Here is a 22,285-nt window from a genome sequence, read left to right as displayed (position 1 = left end):
CGGAACTGACTTTCAGAATATCTAAATAAAAGAGTTTTGCTCAGCGTCTTCATCATAGGCATAATAATCGCCATAATCATTATTGTCTTCTGCAATTAAGCCAGATGAATAAGTAAGTGAGCGGATGGGTGAGTGCACGGGCTGCCAGTTCATAATTTCTCAACTCTAATTCCCAAGAAATTAGAAAAGGGTGCGGGTGGCGCTGCACCGCTTGGCGCACATCGCATTTCGCAGATAGCAGATCGCAGAGGCGAGATTGAACAGGGGGCGTGGCCGGTTGGGTGACGCCCACCGCCGTGGCAGGCAAAGTGCACAAACAGTTAAATGCGATCGTCTGCCCCGCGTAATTGCAGTCAAAGAAACATGCAATTTAGCTCCGCTGGAAACAATTGAATCCATGAATTATGAAATATTTTAAGTCAAGCAAAATGCCACAGACAAGTGGCATCCTCTACCCCCCTCTATTTCCCCCTTCCTTCACTGCCTAATTAACTAAGTGCCACGCACCTTGGAGTCTCAGCTGAAAAGCTGAGAGCAAAAACCCATTTTTAGCCTCATGCATTTTTAATTCCCCTAATAGCTTTCGGCTTCCAGACTTTGATGGACCGGCATGGCGAGCAAACACCAAACACCAACGCCAAAAATTAAAACACCAAAAAACACTGTCCTCTTCCGACGCAGCTGCTGGCCAGATGCAGATTTATTCCCGGCCCAAAAAAGTTGTCCTTACCTGGTCGCATCTGCGGGTGAACTAAGCCAACTAAGCGCAATGTGTCCTCCATCAAAATTAATTACCAAAGGAGCGAGGCAGCCGAGCAGCAAGGCCAATTGTCAGTTGCGTCGAGCTCAAAAGTTAAAAGGGGGCCACGGCGACTTAGCCACCCTCCACTAAAGCACCCACCACCCAGTCCACCCACTGGGGCTCATCAGTCAACACTTGCTGAACAGTCTAAAATGATAAATTGCCATCCCCTTGGTCAGAATAACTTGGCTCTTAGCAAAAATTCGGCTGAGTCAGCACAGTGTTGCATACTTTTTGGAGCTCCTTTATTGGCACCAAATTGGGTTGATTTTTTATAAACGCTAACCAGATTGAATGGTTGCAGAACAAGTCTACAGAGAAATATTACAAAACATTCTTTAAGGTTTAATATCGAATCCGCCTCTTCCGTATATGCTAGTGGAATATTAGAAAAATAATCTTAAATTTGACTTTAAACTGAATGCATAGTTATAATTTTCTAAATGTATTTATTTTTACGTATTTTAGAAAGGGTGTTTTTTAACTTGTTCATCCACTCCGTTTTGTACATGTGTTATGTTTGATATGCCCACATCTTATTTAATTATTTCCCAATCACCCGAACGATGCAAGGATCATGCGAATGCAACTCGTCAAACCCGAAAGAATGGAAACTCCGGGCAGGGAGATTATGTGCGATTTATTGGCTTATACCCCATGCATGCCCTCCGCCCACAAGTAAAGGCCAAATTAATTAACAACAAGCCAGCCGCATTGTGTTCGTTTGTCGCAGCGGTTCGCTTGTTGGTTTTTAATTAAGGAGTTGAATGAAAAATCAAAATTAAAGTGATTCAAGCAAAAGATACATACATAAATGCGTAAGGAAAAATGTCAGCGCTTTAATTATAAACAAATAATAGGGCAATGAAGCCGCAGCTAGCATAAACAAATAATTAAAAGCATGCAAGGTTCTAAAGTCACTCGAGGGTCGATTTTTATTCAAAAACATTTCTGTCAATATTTACCCGCGACGCAAGGATGTCAACTGATAGTCTAAGCAGGCGCTTCCTTGAAAAGTCCTTGAGCGTTCGCGCCACTCTTGTTTTCAGTGTTTACCCAAACCGCAAAGCTCTCTCTTTTTTGGCTGAGGTGGTGGCTAAGGAGCATTGTTGATGTCCTGTCGGCGATAATGTCACACATGATTGCTCCTGGGTGGGTTTTTCACTCGGTCTGTGTGAGTTTCTAATTAAAAATGTAAAACATTTGCTTTTGTCAACTGGTTGGTAATATCTAAATTGGATACACGTTCATGGGTGACATTTTCTATTTAACTTTTGCGCTTTAAGGTGGTTAACAATGTACTGAAGTTGTGAATTGATTCTCAAGCTGAAAAGTAAACAAGCTCATTATATTTTAAATGAAAAAAGTAAAGTAACGCCCACTCACTGCCTCCTGTGAGGATTGAACTCACGACCCCTGGTTTACAAGACCAGTGCTCTGCCACTGAGCTAAAGAGGCCCACGTGAACACTCAAAAAAAAACTTAAATTTTAGTAACAATCTCAACAGCATAAAAGGAAGTCACTCCAAATATCAGTAATTTCTAACATATTTTCATCTTATCATAGAAGTCAGCAATGTTTTCGATAAAAATCGTTTGTAACCCTATCAAGACTAAAATCATGTTAACAAACTTTTGACACACTTTTCAATCGACTAATTGTAATTGGTATCAAGTATGATTTTGAAGTTTATATTCTCTGATTTTTTCTCGCCTTCCAATAATTTTCACCCACATTTTCATGTCTCTATTTAACCCGAAACTCCCTTTTAAAGCGCTGAAAAACGGTTAGGCAAACCAAAACAGGCTTTGCACCGCTTAATCCTTCCAGACGAATGCGTTGAAATTATTTATTATGACGCAAAACTTTTTTCCGGCCGCAGCGCAAAGCGTTCGCTTTATCTCCTGGCCAAAAGAGCCAAAGGGTCTCGACTGGCATCCGCCAAAAAGCGATACTCCGCAAGCCCAACCACCCACTCAGTGGAAAATCAAAAAACAAAAGCGTAACTTTTCCCAGTTAAACCTCGATAAAGAGCTTTAAAAGGTGCGCGGCTGAAAAACCAGGACAATTTGGGTAATCTGAATGTTCAGTTAAGGTAACTTCAAAGGACCCAAAATCTGTTCATGTGACAAAATCGAATAAAATGTTTATGGAATAATAAAGGGACTACAAAAATGGGATTCACTTTTAATCGAAGGGTCAGCTCTCTCATGTTTTAGGAGTATTGTAACCCTGTTTTAATCGATAGAAAACAGGAGAAAGGCTTTCACCACTAGAAAGAAAATAGGGAGTAAGCGAGTTTTTCTTAGCATTAATCTTTACGACTCATTGTGAACGGTTCACTTGATAAAACCCGGTTGCATTACATAAGAAAAAACTTGGAAAAGAATATTTTTTTAATATTATAAGAGCAGCATTAAAACCAATTCGAAACAATGCCAGTGGACCAAGTGTTAATTTCCTACATTCGCAGCTGCAACTGGATTAATGTCCTGCTGCTAAGATCGATGAACTTATTCAAGCCTGTCCTCCTTGAGAGTCCTCGCGAGATGCTGGAGGTCAGCCCGAATGGAATTGCCTGGAGCGAACAGAACCTGGAGTACCGCATAATGGTGGACAAGTTCTTTGAAATCGCAGTCAAGACGAATGATGGCAATACTCCGTACACCTTAGTTGAAATGCTGTCCAACAATCACTTGGTGTTTGGCCTGAGTCTCCGGAGGATCACTTACAGAGCCTTGGAGGAGCACACCATTGAGGTGGATCAGAAGGATCTGCCACTTCACGTTAATGCACTTACTCCATGTTCCTTTCACTGCAGCAACTGTGCAAATGAGATAATTTCCCGATGGCAGTACCTTCACATTAGACAGGTTCCCTTAACCACAATGAGGCCGCAGAACTACTTCTCAGCACGCTACAGACTGCCGGTGTATCCCGGTGCCCATGACCTATTCTATGGTTTGAATTATCTGGTGATTTGCACTGCACTCCTGGGCGATGGGGTCACATCATTTCGCAATCGTCGTCGCATCGAATGCTCCCGTTGCAAGCAATATGTGGGTGAGTTTCTGGGTCGGGCTGTTGCAGTTGAGCTCTACGCGGATGCCCTGCGAATGTTAACCGAAGAGTCTCCCCTGGAGCTAAAGGAGATCTTTGGCCATGTGACACCCACCCAAATTATGCTGCGCCTCCTTCACGACGCCGAACCCACTCATAATGAGAAGACTCGCCTTTTTCTGAAGGCCACTCGTCCGGATGGTCAGTTGCACTACTTGCAACTCCAAGTGAACATCCGTCAGCTGCACATCCTGCGTTCAGAGGTGGAAACCTCTGAGGTCCTCGATCCAGCCCAACCCCTTCCCATCGAGGTGGATACCAGCAGCGAGAGTGACTTCGAGATGAATTCCATTGATTTGAGCAGCAGCAGCACCACAAATTCAGAAAGTACAGATGAAGGAATGGATCGTTCAGTTGCCAGACCAAAAACCCCTGAGGAGATCCCACCAAAATCAGTGCAGTATGTAAAATTACGAGGCTTTCGGGGATGCCGCGTAAAGTATCTCTTTTCTGGTAATGATGAGGATCTCAACCGAAACCACAATATCATCGAAGCTTGGCGCGATTCTGGGACCCACCTTCTGCGCATCTCCTACGAGATTATGGCGGAGCTGATGGGCGAACTGAATGCCAATGAGCAGATGGTAGCCGCCCTGGAGAAACAACCACCACCCTCCCAATCCGACCAGCCCCGACTCAGCTATATAATCTACGAGAACGACGAGGAGTTCTACGCCGGGCAGGAACAATATGCCAAGCGATCCAAATAAGAATTGTGTTTCTTTCAAGCTTTATTCAGTACTCTTCGAGAATTAACAATAAAACTCCGCTACTGAAAATAAGCATATAATATTATCTTTCAATTCCCTATTCCATCTTATCATTTAATTTACAATTGTAAGTAAAAATTTAGTTTTTCCCTTCAGAGGAAATTTTCTTTCCATTTTTATAAGTTCCTTAGCATTGGCAGTCAAATTCACGGCATCTTTTCTTAATTGTCTTGTTGTTGGTAATTAGTACAGATTTAATTGCGGAAACCCTTATAAATTTTCTAGACAACCGATGCGGTTTATGGTTTAACTCCCCCTTTGCGGAACACTGACCACATCATTAATCGTTGGCTGGTTAGCGAAAAACAATTTGTCCAAATAACAATTAAGGGCAGGCCAACAACAAGTAAAGCACCCTCGGGAAAGGACACTCTAACGCCCACCCAGCAGGAGTAGGAATCTGGATAGGGATTGGGATTGGGATCAGGACCAGAATCAGAATCAGGGGAATCGTTAACAGCATTTGACGGCTGACAGTTGGCTAATGAAAATCCGAGGGAGTGAAAGTGTCCAGCGATGTGACGCAACTTGATAAATGATTTTCAGATTTTAAGTTACCAATCTTTCCCAGTTTAAATTTCCCTTTAATTCGGGAGTGTTTGCTCATCCCGCATGACAGGATCCAAAATCCATTCGTTATGTATGCATTTCGTTTCCATTATCCTGCATGCACTTTGTTGCATTGTTCAAAGTGGGTTTCAGCTGTTTTTATTTTTGGCTGGCAGAACAATGAGTCTCAGTTAGGGATATGAAAAAGTACGTTGGCAGGTGGATAAAAGTGGCTAATGGTCCGAGCCCCATTGTTGAATAGGCTTTTGTGGCAGAGTATCTATAGTATCTATGGTACGTAAGTCCCTCCCTAGAAAACCTTTCTAAATTACGAAAGTGCATAGGGGTTATCGCTGCTTTCATTTAGCCGGCAATTGCCAATAATTAACATAATGAAACCATAAATTGCGCTAGTTGAAGAAAGTCCAATGACACTGCGCTATAATTGCCACTGGGGTGGCCAATGGGGAGAAATATTTCTAGAGAAAGCATGCGAAATTAATATTAACGCAACGCCCCATAAATTAATTTTGAAATGCACTTGAAGCACTCGAAGCCTGGACTCTTGTGTCTAACAGAGATAATACATTTGTGGGGGAGAGTGAAAGTTGGTGGTGTTCCCCTAGAAAGCATGTCCATATGGCCGGACCTGAACGCTCTTTCTCGTTAATTACCAAGATGTATGCGTGTCGCGCACCACAGACCAATTAACCCCCATTATGGTCAGCTGGGGGGACAGCTCTTAACACTCCAGCTCTCCACACTCCACACTCGTCCTGGACGAGGTCAAGTTCTGGTCCAAACAGAGGGGGCAAGTAATTAAGATTTCCAAGAGCAACCAGCAAACAGCTCACATTCGTGGCGAGACGCAAAACAAACTCATTCCAGAGGGGCCAAATTGCTTTATGATGTTGCAGATTATGATAATGAATGATGCCATCTGGACTTGCACTTGGTACATTGACCAGGGCTATGTTGACACTTTAAGTGATTTAATGTTATTGTTTTTCCAGTCGCCCCTGTTGCACGCACCCTTGAAAAGAAGAATAAAAATAATAACGATGGAAATGTTGAATAGATTCTAAGTTAAGTACAATTTTAATACATAAAAATAATATATTATTAATTCAAATAATTTATTTAATTATTAATTATATTAATAATTTAATTTAAGTTAAATTATATACATATTTGAAATAAAAATACATTAAATTACATTCTCTTTCCAATTGAATGATTTCATTAAAATTGATTTTCGGCAGCAACTTTTTCGCTTATCATTTTTGAGCATCGAGCTTTATATGCGGCTTTACATTTTCGCCAGTTTATTGACACAATTGCGAACAAATAAATCCCCAACTCCGGGCCACATTGAATGCTGATTGCACATCTCTGTTTCCCCTTTCCAACTCCCCCGCTTTTCCAGATTTCCACCTCCTCGGCGAACTGAGAGTGTGCACTGCCATTGAAATGTTTTTGATTGGAAAAAATTTAATTTCCTATACGCTTCACTCTGCTTATCGCGGTTGCATTGTGCTCCAAATTCGACAGGGCAAAAAAAGTTGGCAATTTTTTGTCGCCAATAGCGTTTTAAATTTAAATCAAGTGTTGGCCCAACGGATATCTAAACTGTTTTCTCTCACCGCATATGTTGTACACAAAACCTCAAACCACAATTAATCAAGGCAAACGCTCTTGACAGCAAAAAAATTCATTGACAGTTTTTTTTTTCTAGTCTTTTCGTATAAAAGTTTCACATTGGCAGTGCAAAGCTTCAATTACGATTTTCGATTTGTTGTGCGAAAAGAGGGGGATTTCCATTGCCAATGAACGGAAGGGAAGCGTTCATTAAACGCTCTCCTTATGGCCAAACCGAGCTATCTTTTTTTGTGTTTTGGTTAGCATTCAAACACACTCGATTCACTCGTTCGCCGTCGGTCCTTTGTCCCAGGAACAATGGCGGACAAACCGCAGAGAGAGCCGGCGCAGAAGAGTGAAATTCATTTTTTCCATTAAATCGAGTCGTCGATTGTGCATGAAGTGAGGAGGCGCAAATGTCAGGGCTCTTCGGTTAGATGGAGCACTGCGATACTTCGATAGGTTGCCACTGTCGGCGTGGCATCGAGCATGGAGCAGTCGAGTCGGGAACGGGGCGCCACCTTCGCCCCTGATTTTCACATCAACATCCGAGTCCCACGGGAACTGGTTGAGCAAAGACCAGAAGTCGGATGCTCTTCTGTCGGTTAAAAAATATACAAAAGCACTAAGGCAGAGATAAATATGATATATTTGAAAAGTTAAATAAATAATTAAAATTGGGAAATTTATCTTCAAATTTTAGGAAATCCTCTGTATTTATAAAGGTTTTTCTAGATTTCTATATTAAACGTAGAAAGTTTCTAATAAAATTTGAAAATTGAAATGGTTGTCTGAACTTGACTTGAACCTATTCAAGATATTTTAAAAAGTGCTACATTTATAAAAATGATTCAACACAATAATTCTGGATTTTTTTAAAACAAAACATATTCAGCCTCATTATTAATAAAAGAACTCCATTATTCAAAAATTAATAATAAAAAGAATAGAATTCTAAAGGGAATTTAATACATAATTCTTAAAGGTATTAAACCAGAAAAATAAAATATATTAAAGGTAATTTCCATATTAAAACCGATAGAGTGTATCCACTTTGCCCGTTTCTTTAGCTTTTTTACCCATTTCGAGGAAACTTTTTCTCTCGAAATTCGATACACTTGCAAATGGCTTTTTGACAAACAATGACATGGACCAACTCACCTACAATTGCGGAGACATTTCTTTGCTTACCTTTTTTCTTTATCTCAACTCGACGGTCCCCTCGACAGAAAACGCATTTGCAAATGAATTGCTTATTGACAGTTTGATGGAATGATTCCCTGGCTGCCAATTGACGATTTGGCAGACTTTTGTTATTCTTTAATTAAACGGTTTGCCCGGTAGAGAAAAACCAAAGTGCACAACTGAAAAGAGATTAATTTGCTGGCGAATGAGCTTCGTAAGATTTTCCAATAACATTTTTATATAGCTAAAAAGTAAAAGTTTAATAAACGAAGCATACTTTTAGTGGTTATCGTTGAAAATATGAAAACCTCATAATTTTATTATACAGATTTGCCATTAAAAAGCATTTGTCAAGTTTTGAGCTCTACAGAAAGTCACTTCCGGCTGATTGCGTTTTGCAGGACACTCGAAATGCCATGCCACATTTCCCGTATCATTTCAGTGGCACTAATTGAAGTCGCCTCCAGCAATTAACGACTTGCCGGGCTGCTCGTGTATGCAAAATCCATTAAATCACTTAAAAAAGAGGAGAAGAGCGCAGTTGAGACCACTTCCAGAGCGAGTGACACATAATATGACTACAAAACAGTTGCCGCGAGGATGTGCAGGAGTCAGGAAATTCGCAGGACACGCACTCGAAAGCCAGGACCGCCCTCTCCGATGTCGATGATAATGTAACAACACTCAACCTCTTGGCAAGCCAGCAGCAGAGGCAACAGAAAAAATGGAATACTTAAAAAGGCAGTGGGGGTTTTTCAAACAGCAAAAGGGTTGGTCATGACTCAAGGGATCGGAGGTTGGGGGAAAATGAAATTGTCACAGCCACAAATTTAATTACATCAGCTGGGGAAAGGCATCAGATGTGTGTTCCGCAGCTTAAAGCTGCCCATAAATTCAGGTGACTCCCCAGATCTCATCCTGTTTGGAAAGACTCCCTTGCTCATCAACTGTCAAAATTGAAATTCCAAAAAATGTCACAAAATTTGACATGTACAAAAAAGAACTTCCGATAATTCACATACGTATGCATGTTGAAATATGTCAAGCATGAAGAACTGATAAGCTAGAAATAGGTTTTCGAAATGGGATGGAATAGATCTGGCAAATCAGAAATTCATGTGGCATACTTTCAGGCCGGACAGCCACAAACACTCAACTAACACCCCGAAACACAGCCTCATTTACAAATTGCAAACACACCTGCGTCCCGCCCAACAGCCTTTTTTCAATTAGCCTAAAACCCGGTGGCCAAGAGCGAGGAAAAAATGAACTGTTTAATGCCTTTTATCCCACTCATAATTCGCATAATGACAGAACAGCCCACTCTGCCGCCCGAAAGCCCGGTAATTTGGCCAGCAGACTTTGGCGCAGCTGACCACTCCCGGATGCACTTCAACTTTCCACCCTGTTGCGTACAATCAATGGCAGGACACCGAAATCCTGGATGCTTCTCCCCCATCAATGTTGATGCCACACGACCACCGACATCGTCGTCGTTGTCGTCATCGCGTTCGGATTGTTGCAAAAGTGCGAAACCGCAAATGTTAAACGCAACACACAAGTCAATTCCGCAACCCACCCAAAAAGCAGGCAAACCGAAGAGCCAAAAACCCACGGTGACAACCACAACCAGGCCACAAAGCTCTTCAATTTGCTTGCCATCTATTATGGTAGCTCATTGTGGGATTACCGTAGAGCCCAAGCCCAAACCCAAACTCAAACTCAAACCCAAACCCGGTAAACCCAAACCCACCCACTGAGGAAACCCGGAACATGAGGCCGCACCACCGATTCGCCTGTTCGGTGAGGAATTGCTAATAAAAAGGGTGGAAAATCCACTTTGCTATGGCATTTGATTTTGATTTTTTTCGACTCATGGGACAGACGGTCCTCGATGGAAAGGGGGACAGTGTTTGAGTACTGGCAGATAAAGTTGAAAGGTACAGGACTTGATGACTTTTTATGTCAGCGGATAAGTAGCTGACATTTGCTATTCAAAATTAAAAAGCCACGATTAAAACTACCACTGTTTTGTAGCAATTTATTGATATTTTAATGGTAAATCTTAATATTAGACATAAAGTTTTAGAACGAATTTTTATTATAGTCCACTTTGTCTGAAATATTTGTGTGGACAATACATTTAATAATTAATGAACAAAATGTAGTTACAGATGCGTAATTGTGTTCGTCTAACAGATTATTATTTATTGTAATTTCCATTAACAGTGATTCACATTTTAAGCATAGAAAAACAATCCAATCTCCCTATAAACTTCAATCAAAGAGTACCACAAAGGCAGAATAATTACTCGAATTATAGCCACAGTAGAAGTCAAAGTCAATAAACGAAGCTTCTTCAATTGACCAATAAAACCGTCAAAAGCTAATGCCATCTGCACAATGCGAACACTCGCCTCAACTACCATGATGATGATTATGATTCTGAATTCGATTCTGGAGGGAAGTAGCAAGGATAAGCGAACAAAGGAGCGGTCTCCAGCTGGGCAACTTTTGTGCAGGTCTTACAGGATTACACTCGATTACAGGATACATTACAAGTTCGACGGGTGGCAAGGCACCGGCTCGCCCGCTGGGAATGATCAATCAAAAGTCCGAGGGAAAACGGCGAAATTTCATGCCATTCCGGCTGAGTGAGCACGGTCAGTTTTCCAGTGCCATTTTAATCATAGAGAAGCCCAATGTTAATTATGAAATTGCGCTTTGGTTCTGGACTCTGGGTAGTTGGACAAACAAATCATTCTGTAGCTATATCAAAAGAATGTTTTGCATTGCGAACGAAATGATTTCAACAGTTCTGGGCTTAATGAAAACCGGAAATCCACTTGCTGCTCCCCTGAAACTCCCGAACCCAAAACTCATTGCGTGCTATTCCATTTGTATTGGGAGGAGAGTCTGTCTGGAGATCTGTTTACTTTAGTACTTGCCATCCATTTTTTGTGTTCCTTTTTAGGCGATTAATTAATGCAATTAATCTGCTGGCTGAATATCCGACTCGGTTCGCAGCGGTTGACTCCTTTGGCTGCAGTTGATGGAGTTGTTTGGAGGCGCAATTGTATTCCCCGTTCGGGGAACGAGTGTAAATAAATGGTTAAGATTAAGTTGAGATTATTGCTAATCAGGAAATTCATTAAGCCTGTAAACAGAGATGCACAGAAACAAGAAAACCTTAACATCTGTATAAAGTAATTGCTAAATGGGTAGATACAAAGAAAATAATAAATAAATATAACTCCAGTTGTTTGACTTAATTTGTTACATTTAAAAATTTATTTAATTTTCCTGCTTGCTCTATTGCTCTGGTTAACAATTATTTATTAAGTTGAACCAGGCAATTTGAAAAGTTATTTAGAATCTGCTAAAAATTGTACATAAATTAAAAAATATAAATAGGGAATAATTTCACTACTTTTAATCTGAGTTTTGGCGCAATAAAGTTAGGAACAATGCTTATCAGTTTATTTTTTTATTTCTAGACCATGCTATAAACTCAAACAAGCTATAAAGCAAATTGCAAAAGCGAAATGGCCCAGTCGTATTCGTGACACTCAGCGATTGGAACTCGAACAAATTACCATATTAATTGCTACTAATTAAAAATTCATTAAAACACTGCACTGTGGCCATGGGCCAGGACCGAAGAGCTGAATGAGAGCAAAAGCCAGGCCAGGCCGGAGCCAAATCGGGCCATTTATTATGCTTTGTCATCTCGGTCGACAGGAGCCCGTGTGCGCAAACGATAATAATAAACATTTTCATTTCGAAAATTTCCACACTTTTATCGCTGCGGAATCAATGAGTTCGAGTTCATAACGACCCATCTCCCCACTGGTTTTCCATCTATTTGTGTGTACTTTCAATTAGGCGCCAACTCCGGGCCATAACTTACCAACTAAAATATGCAAAAACACTGTTCCCCTGCTGAAAGTTTCAATCCCATCGATTTGTGGCCGGGTGGCAGTGTGTTGTCTATGTGGGCTGTAATTATGAGCCTCCCATTCCATGTGGCACATCTCTTTCCCCCAAACAATCACCTGTAACATCTGTGTTGCCCTTCTCCATTGCGCCGGTGTGTCTATTCAAGCCATAAATTCCGGCTGTGTGGCACATTAATTAATTTGGTTTTGTGCGCCATTTCAAAAAGGATTACTTACCGCTGTCCTGTGAGTCTTTGTAGGGGTGTAATTGATCTGCTTGTCTGAGTGAGTTGTCACACGTGTACCAAAAAATTGGTTAAAGGGATTTGAAGAAAAAAATCTTGAACAACTGTGTTTTATAATAAACATTCATGTGAGAAATTATACAATTATTTGATTAATTTGAATAAAGTTTTTATATACTTTCTTTAGCTGCAAATATATTAATACTTTTTGTAACTATATATTGAAAAGTTACCTTCCCCAAAAAAAAACCCATCTGCGCGGCTGAAAACTTGGTGACATTATAAAATCTAATGAACAGAAATTAATTTACAATAATAATAACTCAACCAGGGCGAAACATCAGGGAAGAGTTGCCACAAAGGAGGACTCACACCCAGGGGAACAGATTCGGTTTACGATTGCAGCACTCGCTGCCATTTTCCCTTTTCCTCGGATCTGCGCTCTTTGAAAGAGTTTCCGCTTACAATTTGCATAAAATTCGTTGGCAAAGTCCACACAGATGATGGCGTTAATAAGCGGGAGTCCGATTTTGGTGGGTGGATTGGTCGGGAGGTGGAAATGGGAGGCTTACCTGTTGCCCGGGCCTTCTGAATCGATTCAAGCCAAGCTGCCGCTGCTCGGTAAATGGATCGCCCTGCGGAACCCGGTAATTGTGTGTAATTAAATCCAACTCTGTAAAACAAATGACAACACTTTGTAGACAGACAGCTGGAGAGAAGGAGCGATGGAGTGGGTTCCTGTGGGTGGATGGTGGTCTGCGGTTACTTTGAGGTTGCCAGGACACAACCCTTTACCCTTGACTCGCTTTTGGCAGCGTCTTGTCTTAATTATGTAGCGTGAATAATTTTTGCTCTTTGTGCGGTTTCTGTTCACGAATCATTGATATTATTTAAAATTTGTGTTCCAAGGGAGTCACTTTCTACGCGCATTAATTAGTGAACATTTTGTTTGTGCTTTTGGGTTATTTATAGGCCTAGAGCTCTAAAGGAAGTCGTTTTACTTTAACTCTTGCTCAAAAAATAATTTATTGGTAGAACGTTTTCTTGAGTTTCTCCTAAATAAAGTAACTTTCTATAAAACCAAACAAACTTACTGCTGCGTAGAGAAACGAATTAAATTCTTCGCAATTACTTTGGCGCCACATTTCATTAGATTTTACGACAACAGTAGCAACCGCATAACTGCAACCGTTTTTTCCTATGTCGTGTGACCATTTCAATTTTCCTGTTTTCCCGAATCTGTCTTTAACTTTTTTTATTTGCGTTTGCGGTAGCGTTTGCATGTCCTCATATTTTGTTTGTTTATTTGTTGGTTTGCTGGATTGTTGGTTTCATTCAGAGAATGCTTCTGACAATAACTTGCGGTGCCAGCAAAAGCCATTTAGAAGAGCCAACAAAATGTGGTTGCGAGAAAAAGTTCAGTTGGAATGGGACTAGACAGTGGATAGATCTCGGTTAGCCAGCTCACAATTTGGTTATTGGCCTGGTGAAAAAGTATTCGCAGATTGTTGACCACCAGCAAGCAGCCGAAGCAAATGTTGCTGGTGTAGTTGCAACCGATGTTGCTGTTGCAACTAAGTTTGCGTTTTTTTGCGTGGGTGTCGCAACTGATTGCGTACAATTCGAAAGTTGCAAAATTTGCATTTAATTCGATTGAGCTTGCTTCAAAATGTTTACAAGTCAAAGTAGGTGCTAATGAGTTACCAATCAAGCGGGCTTAAGTTGTAGGCGTTGTGCAAATTTGGTGTTGGCATTGGCTTAAATTGCTAATACTTGTACTTTCCTTAAATGCTTAATGAAAAATATATCCAACCACTTTCTACATTAAGGAAAAAATAAGCAAGCTTACACGTGGAATTTAATAAAAATATTTTTGACCTTTTTATTTTTTGTTTGCCTTTCCGATGATTGTTATTGTCACTATGCATAATGTAATTTATGGTTATTTTAATTTTTAATTTATCAATTTGGATCACGGCCGGCGGAAGGTGTATACCGGGTGTTGAGCACTCCACACGCCAAATCTTAGCGGGTGTGGAGTTCAACACCCCAAAATGCTTGACTTGTAGAAAAAAATTTATTTACATCCATTATTATCAGTTGAATGTATGATTCAAAACTGTTTCTCCGGCCCTGCATATAGAGTATATCGAAGAAAAACGAAGAGAAATCCCGCCTTTACCACGGCCCAATTAAATCAGTTTCTATTTAAATAGATAGATAGTAACTCTCCAAATACTTGCCAAGTTAAGCATTTTCCAACTTAATGTAACCACTACTTAAATAATTATAAGATTATCATAAATAAATCTTTTCAGATTGGTACTTACTCAGTTAGCTCCTTGATCTGCACTGCAATCTTTCGTCTTCTTGAAGTAAGATAATCACCGCAACCACTTTATTCGCAACATTTACACTTAACACTTTACCCTGAAATTAAATAAAAAAAACAAACAAAATATAATAAATAATTTGTTACAAATAATAATTGTTAGAATTATTTTGTTAGTAAAAAAGGTATTTACCTCTTTGGGTTTTTTATTCACTGCATCTTGAAGTTCACTCCATGCAGAAAGGAATAGTCATCACCTGTAATGAAAAGAAAATTTGAAAATATGTATTAGTTTAATTATTTTATACAAATCGGTTGTTTAAAAAATACATACCCCAATGAGGTGATGCACTGCATCCTGGAGTGGAGTTCAATAGAAGATCACGCCATTCATAATTGATCCTGCAGCCTGTTGTCCAGTCCATTTATGTGGTGTCAGCATACTGTATATGTATCTCCGGTAACCGAATTCTTACAACTATTCTTACTATATACATATATTTATATTATATGTCCCTACTTGTTTACAATTATTAATTGTGTTTGATTTTCACGAACTTCAAGTTCAATATTTGATCAAATTTACCTTTAAAATTTCTTTCATGTTCTTAAAAACTTTCAGATCTTTATCTGTTGCTTTTAGTTTCTTTGTCAAAATATTTATGATTTCTTAAAATATATAACTTAATTATTTATTGTCTAAAGGATGTACTCACTGCGTAATAACCTTGGTGCAGTGCATCCTGATGTCGAACTTCAAGTTACAAGTTGGATGGTGTCACCAATTATTTTCTGCAATCAGCCAAATACACAACCAAAAACCTGAAAAAAAAAAATAAAAAAAATTGAATTAATTAACTGCATTTTTTTTACAAAAGCCACGTCATCACATAATTAAAATAAAACTGCACTCACCTTTTCAGGTTTGGATGCCCTGCATCCTGGAGTCCACTACATGCAGGAAGGGATCGGGCACCTTTAAGTTCATGCCAAGTCAGGTCATGATGCAGTGCATCCTAGGAGGAGTCGACCCATGATGCACTGCATCCGGGAGTGGACTCCAGTAGGAGGAGTCGGCCCAAGATGCACTGCATCCGGGAGTGGACTCCAGTAGGAGGAGTTGGCCAGATACTCTCTCCCACTCTGGAACCACGTCACTAACACACACGCACACACACACACACACTTCCAGAGACCGGAAAAAGTTTCTTAGAGAAACTGCCGGTCATCCCGGAGAACTGAGAAATTGGCCAAAATCAAGGGGTATCCCACTACGAATCAGCCAGAACCACTTGGGAATTATAGGTGCAAGAAAACGAAAAAAATAACTAATTATCATTGTCGCTGACGTGGCCATATTAATTTAATTAACATTTAGTTAACATTACATTTACATTATATTAAATTAACATTATTTTAACATTAAATTAACATTATATTAATATAAAATGGATTTTAATTAACATTTTACATTTAAAATAGTTTTTTTTACCTGTTGCATTTTGATTGATTGGTGTTGTTGTTTTATTAAAATAGCTTTTAAAAAATATATTCTGTTCAATTCTGATATTGAAAATTTGTTAGGTCATAACCCCACTCAAAACTGTTTCCCCGGCCCTGATTTGGATTTAGCGATTTACAAGATATATATATTTTACCTTTAAAATTTAAATCAATAAAGGACACAGTTACAATTTAAGTTTTGTTATACTTTTTTTAAGCAATTCCCTTACTTTTTTAATATCTTAGACCCCCTAACCTCCAATTCTGTTACCGAAACGATTACGTTATCTGCTGGCTACAGCGACCTGGTCGAGTTACGTAATTAACCTTGGCGCAATGTGTGAAAACGAGAAAGGGGGCGAACGGGTTGCGACTAATCCTGAAATATTATTTTTGGCAGTAGTAAAGATGCTTAATGGTTTATTTTCAATTTACGGCCAACAGCTCGCCATGCGAACAATTAAAAGGGCTCTTAGGTTTTCCTCTTCTCCATGAACCCCTCTATCCACCCACTTTTTTGCTACCGGAATCATTTGCATATGAATTTTCAACCTTTACGCCTCTAGTTAAGCATTCAAATTACTGTTATTATTATTTTCACTCATATGGGGAGTGCCAGAGGGGCCAAAAAGGACGAGGGTTGAGCTCGAGATGTAACCATTAAAAAGCCAGCACGACCTTTGGCACGAAGCACTTCCGTTCTGGGATTTTAATTCTATTAGAAAACCGAGGACGTGGGACAAGGCCGCTTATCGTGGCAGCCGCACGACCACATGTATGTGTGTGTATGTGTAACCACCCACTTGCATCACCAAAGTCCCCGCGTGGGCGCCAAAAAGGTTAAAATAATAATTTGAGGCTTCTGCTTTATTACCCGCCACACATTGTGCGGCCAAACAAAGTTCGGCATTTTTGGAAGCCGCGACCACGATGTTGACACGCTTAATTTCTTGGCCACATTCATAGCACTTGTTTACATCGTTGCGGGCCAAAACCCCTCGTCGTTCCTCGAAATAGCTAAAGACAAAGGGGATTTTTAATGGCTTTTTTGGCGCTTCGCTTATCAGCGGCGGATATCCTTGGGAGGTTGCTTGCCACAAAACAAATAAAGGTTACTTTGCCACTAAACAACTCGCATGCTGCTCATTCGCTCGCTGTTTATTTTGTTCGTGTTTGCCCCACGAAAGTGTAAAGTTTTCCCAGTTGTTCGAGGATAAAGCGTGAGATAAGCGCTTCTCAGTTTGAATTATTTCGTTGGTTTTCCGGTCCGCCAGGAAGGTACACAGTTTGCCGATCGTCCGGGGTCACTTCAAGGTGAAGCTGGGTTACCTGCCCTTACTTCTATAAACTGTTGCAGACATATAAAACTTCACCTAATCTTTTATTATCCTTGGTTACCAATTTAATGCTTATGAGTATTAAGCTGCCTAAAGTCAATGCAATATTTTGCCAAAAAGATTGTTGAGAGAAATATTATAAAATGATAAATTAATCTTGCATTTAACATAGAGAATCGATGGGTTTAATTCTCTCATATTCTACTATAAACCTTTATCCATTGTCTAACCTGAAGACTACCTTTTGCATTTTAAACTCCACCCATCGCATCCAAGAATAACAAATTGTCAACACATAAGATGGCATTTAATCTTCAACAAATTGCCGAGACACTTGTACAGACAGCTTAAATAAATAGTACGCGCCTTCGTCAGTCGACTGCCTTCCTTCTTCAGATTTTTCCGAGGGCAATCTGTCAGAGCGAAAGAAACTGAAATACGCATCGTGTTATGCTGAAGGTTTTTGCTAAATCGTTTTTTATTTTCCACCGCCCGCGTCCACTCCCCCAATTTCACCCACCGATGGTAGCTGAATTTGCATTTTAACTCAATAAATTCACTTTGCATGCTGCAGAGTCGAGTGGAGAAGAGCACGTTGACTGGCTGTGGTGCTCTATAAATCTGTTAGGGTCTAACGACTACAAGCTTCTGACGGTGGAGTGGAATGGAGGGAAAATCTTGGTAATACAGCCCGCGGCAGCTCAGTCATTTCCCAGCTACTGATTTGCTGGCTGCGAGTGAATCCATCGCCGGCTTATGGGATTACACCAAGTGTGAGTGGATAAATAACTCACACCGCCGCTAAGCGATCCACCTCGAATCACACCAAGGCTTTGGTAAGGCTTACCTTTTGTCGCCTCCTTGGCCAAAATGGTCTGGGGCGATATTTGCGTTATTTACGATTATTTACAATTTCACAATTTACATGTGCCAACTCCCTGGCAGCTCCCCCTTATCCCCTCCTCGCCTTGCCACGCCCCCGATGTCGGACATGCGGCAACATCCTTCGCCTTGTATCTTGATATGTTGATTCTCCCCGGCTCTCCCCCACTTTTATTTATACCACAATTACTCGCCTTTAACTCGGGGATTTGCTGTGTTGTTTAGTGGCGGGTAAACTGTTTACCAAGAGGTTGGCAGTAGGCTGGAATTTATCTTAGAAAATATTTGGGATTCGGATTATGGGATGTATCGGAAAATGGTGGATTTTAAAATGTATAGGTTTCTCACTTCGGTTATGATTAAACTTATTAGGGTTTTAGTTGCTAGGGAAAAGAAGACTATTATATTTAAATAAAATCAATGTTAAATGTAAGCCTTATATAATATCAACAAAATTTACATCCATTATTATCAGTTGAATGTATGATTCAAAACTGTTTCTCCGGCCCTGCATATAGAGTATATCGAAGAAAAACGAAGAGAAATCCCGCCCTTACCACGGCCCAATTAAATCAGTTTCTATTTAAATAGATAGATATTAACTCTCCCAAATACTTCCCAAGTTAAGCATTTTCCAACTTAATGTAACAACTACTTAAATAATTATGAGATTATCATAAATAAATCTTTTCAGATTGGTACTTACTCAGTTAGCTCCTTGATCTGCACTACAATCTTTCGCCTTCTTGAAGTAAGATAATCACCGCAACCACTTTATTCGCAACATTAACACTTAACACTTTACCCTGAAATTAAATAAAAAAAAAAATAATAATAAATAATTGGTTAAAAATAATAATAGTTAGAATTATTTTGTTAGTAAAAAAGGTATTTACCTCTTTGGGTTTTTTATTCACTGCATCTTGAAGTTCCCTCCAAGCAGAAAGGTATAGTCATCACCTGTAATGAAAAGAAGCATTCCAAAATATTAGTTAAATTATTTTATACAAATCGGTTGTTTAAAAAATACATACCCCAATGAGGTGATGCACTGCATCCTGGAGTGGAATTCAATAGAATATCACGCCATTCATAATTGATCCTGCAGCCTGTTGTCCAGTCCATTTATGTGGTGTCAGCATACTATATATTTCCGGTAACCGCATTCTTACAACTATTACTATATACATACTATATATATTTATATTATATGTCCCTACTTGTTTACAATTATTAATTGTGTTTGATTTTCATGTACTTCAAGTTCAATATTTGATAACATTTACCTTTCAAATTTCTTTCATGTTCTTGAAAACTTTCAGATCTTTATCTGTTGCTTTTAGTTTCTTTGTCAAAATATTTATGATTTTTTAAAATATATAACTTAATTATTTATTGTCTAAAGGATGTACTCACTGCGTAATAACCTTGGTGCAGTGCATCCTGATGTCGAACTTCAAGTTACATGTTGGATGGTGTCACCAATTATTTTCTGCAATCAGCCAAATACACAACCAAAAACCTGAAAAAAAAATATAAAAAAAATTGAATTAATTAACTGCATTTTTTTTACAAAAGCCACGTCATCACATAATTAAAAAAAACTGCAACTCACCTTTTCAGGTTTGGACGCCCTGCATCCTGGAGTCCACTACATGCAGGAAGGGATCGGGCACCTTTAAGTTCATGCCAAGTCAGGTCATGATGCAGTGCATCCTAGGAGGAGTCGACCCATGGTGCACTGCATCCGGGAGTGGACTCCAGTAGGGGGAGTCGACCCAAGATGCACTGCATCCGGGAGTGGTCTCCAGTAGGAGGAGTCGACCCATGGTGCACTGCATCCGGGAGTGGACTCCAGTAGGAGGAGTCGACCCATGATGCACTGCATCCGGGAGTGGACTCCAGTAGGAGGAGTTGGCCAGATACTCTCTCCCACTCTGGAACCACGTCACTAACACACACGCACACACACACACTTCCAGAGACCGGAAAAAGTTTCTTAGAGAAACTGCCGGTCATTCCGGAGAACTGAGAAATTGGCCAAAATCAAGGGGTATCCCACTACGAATCAGCCAGAACCACTTGGGAATTATAGGTGCAAGAAAACGAAAAAAATAATTAATTATCATTGTCGCTGACGTGGCCATATTAATTTAATTAACATTTAGTTAACATTACATTTACATTATATTAAATTAACATTATTTTAACATTAAATTAACATTATATTAATATTAAATGGATGGGTATATTGAAAATTTGTGAGGTCATCACCCCATTCAAAACTGTTTCTCCGGCCCTGATACTATGTGTGTAAGTTCTTCTTCCAACTTTACTTCAAATATTCTAAATTTAAATAAAGCTTCTGAAGTTCAGATATAAAATCTCAGATTGCAAGACAACTCCATTCGATTCGTATTTATTTCAAAATAACAAATCCTTATTAAAATCTCCTTAAATCTTAAATACAAAGCATTTGAAAGCAATCTCTTCGACTGCATTTAAAGGCAACTCTTTCCGATCTGTTTGTGGATTGGTTTAATTCGCACATTTGGCTGGCCCTCTGCGGCCCATTTCAATTGTATTTATTGCACAATAAGCCGAGAGCAATTATATAAGGCACACACAGCACAATGTCCCAAATCGGAGGACCCCATGCCAGGCGCAACCACCTCGGATGCACGAGGTCCAAGTCCAAAAAAAAAAAATGAAAACCCAAACCGACCAGTTTCGGCGCATTTACACTTTCCGCAGAACCACAAATTTATGCACTGCTGCGATATTTGGCCGGCGGCGTTTTGATTATTGAACCGAACCCGAATCGCAGACCCGATTTCGCTGCACGCTGCATGGAAACTTCTGTGCGGATTGTGGCTGCAACCACCAGGGCTTGCAACTAATTGAATTATTAGCGGCCTTAGCCGCAGACTCTCTTGTATTGGGATGTCTGCCGGACTGGCTGCCTGGAATCCCTTGCTCGTTCTGTGAAATTATTGCTGTTGCCGTTGCTGTTCGGTGGTTGACAAGGATCAGTGCCGACGCCTTATTTGTGTTCCTGCTCATTGCACCACCGGACCCCGATTGCCTGCCCTCCTCCGCCCATTAACCTGTCCTTCTGTCTCTGCCAAAAAGACCTGGCCCTTGGGCAGTGGGTGGCCCGAATGGGACGGGCTCTAACAAGCGGGTGTTGTGATCCAGGTCCCGGAATCAGATTCAGGTTCAGATTCAGTTTTCAGTTTGGGTTTCTGGGTTCTGCTTTTCCATTGGGAGTGACTCGGGAACGCCCTGCCCTGCGGCAAACTCTCTTCTAGCCCGGCGACATGTGCACACGTATTGTTCTTGTAAATCATTGATTAATTCCTGCGTTTGCATATGATTAGGAAAAGTCGTCGAGGGGATAACTGGATAACTGCAAAAGATTTTCAATTTACATTTTGACTTTTGTGGTGGTGGTGGTGGTTGGCTGAACACGAACCGCTGGTTGAGGTCGCAACTGGCAATTAGTTTTATGGTGGGTGAAGCGACCTCAATTTTGAGGGTAAGAAGGTGGGGCCTTCAATGGGCTAATAACTGTTATAAAAAAGGAAAAAGAGTTATGTTATAATCACCTTAATTTTACAATTCGACACCACTTGGAAATGTGATATATTTATAATTATAAAATTATGCAGCATGGTAATAAGAACTTTCGATTTGTACTAATTATATTTAAAACCATATAAAGAATGTCTTATTCAACGTTTTTTTAAATTTTTCTATATTTTTTCTTACTATTGATAAAGCACATTTGCAGTCTACTGATTAAAACTCTTTAATAATTTGACCATGACATGGGAGAACACCTCGGTTATCAACCAGCAAAGTTCGTGTTTGGATCAGAGCCACACTTTCCTGCCATTGAGGACTCCTCCTGATTTCCCTGCCACCTCTCATCAGGCGAATGTCACGCATGTTGGCCTGCCAACAATGACCAGATATGTCCA

At 40.0% G+C, this 22,285-nt stretch overlaps 1 protein-coding gene and 1 non-coding gene across 2 annotated transcripts; one reads left to right on the top strand and one right to left on the bottom strand.

Annotated features, from left to right (window-relative positions):
- Positions 1 to 2,188: 2,188 nt before the first annotated feature.
- Trnat-ugu lies at positions 2,189 to 2,260 on the bottom strand. The gene has a single exon. It is a non-coding gene; the product is annotated as a tRNA-Thr (tRNA).
- An 832-nt stretch (positions 2,261 to 3,092) lies between these two features.
- LOC108087915 lies at positions 3,093 to 4,633 on the top strand. The gene has a single exon (XM_017185501.1). It carries the CDS (start codon positions 3,239 to 3,241, stop codon positions 4,631 to 4,633), a length of 1,395 nt encoding a protein of 464 aa, XP_017040990.1. The 5' UTR covers positions 3,093 to 3,238.
- The last annotated feature ends 17,652 nt before the right edge of the window (positions 4,634 to 22,285 follow it).

Source organism: Drosophila ficusphila, unplaced genomic scaffold (assembly GCF_018152265.1).
Source record: "Drosophila ficusphila isolate 14025-0441.05 unplaced genomic scaffold, ASM1815226v1 contig_791, whole genome shotgun sequence".
Lineage (NCBI taxonomy): Eukaryota > Metazoa > Arthropoda > Insecta > Diptera > Drosophilidae > Drosophila > Drosophila ficusphila.
The sequence above is the reverse complement of the archived record's forward strand: the minus strand, read 5'-3'. Positions and strand labels throughout refer to the sequence as shown.

Coding starts and splice junctions, on each gene's coding strand:
- LOC108087915 (XM_017185501.1), top strand. CDS start 3,239: ATGCCAGTGGACCAAGTGTTAATTTCCTACATTCGCAGCTGCAACTGG.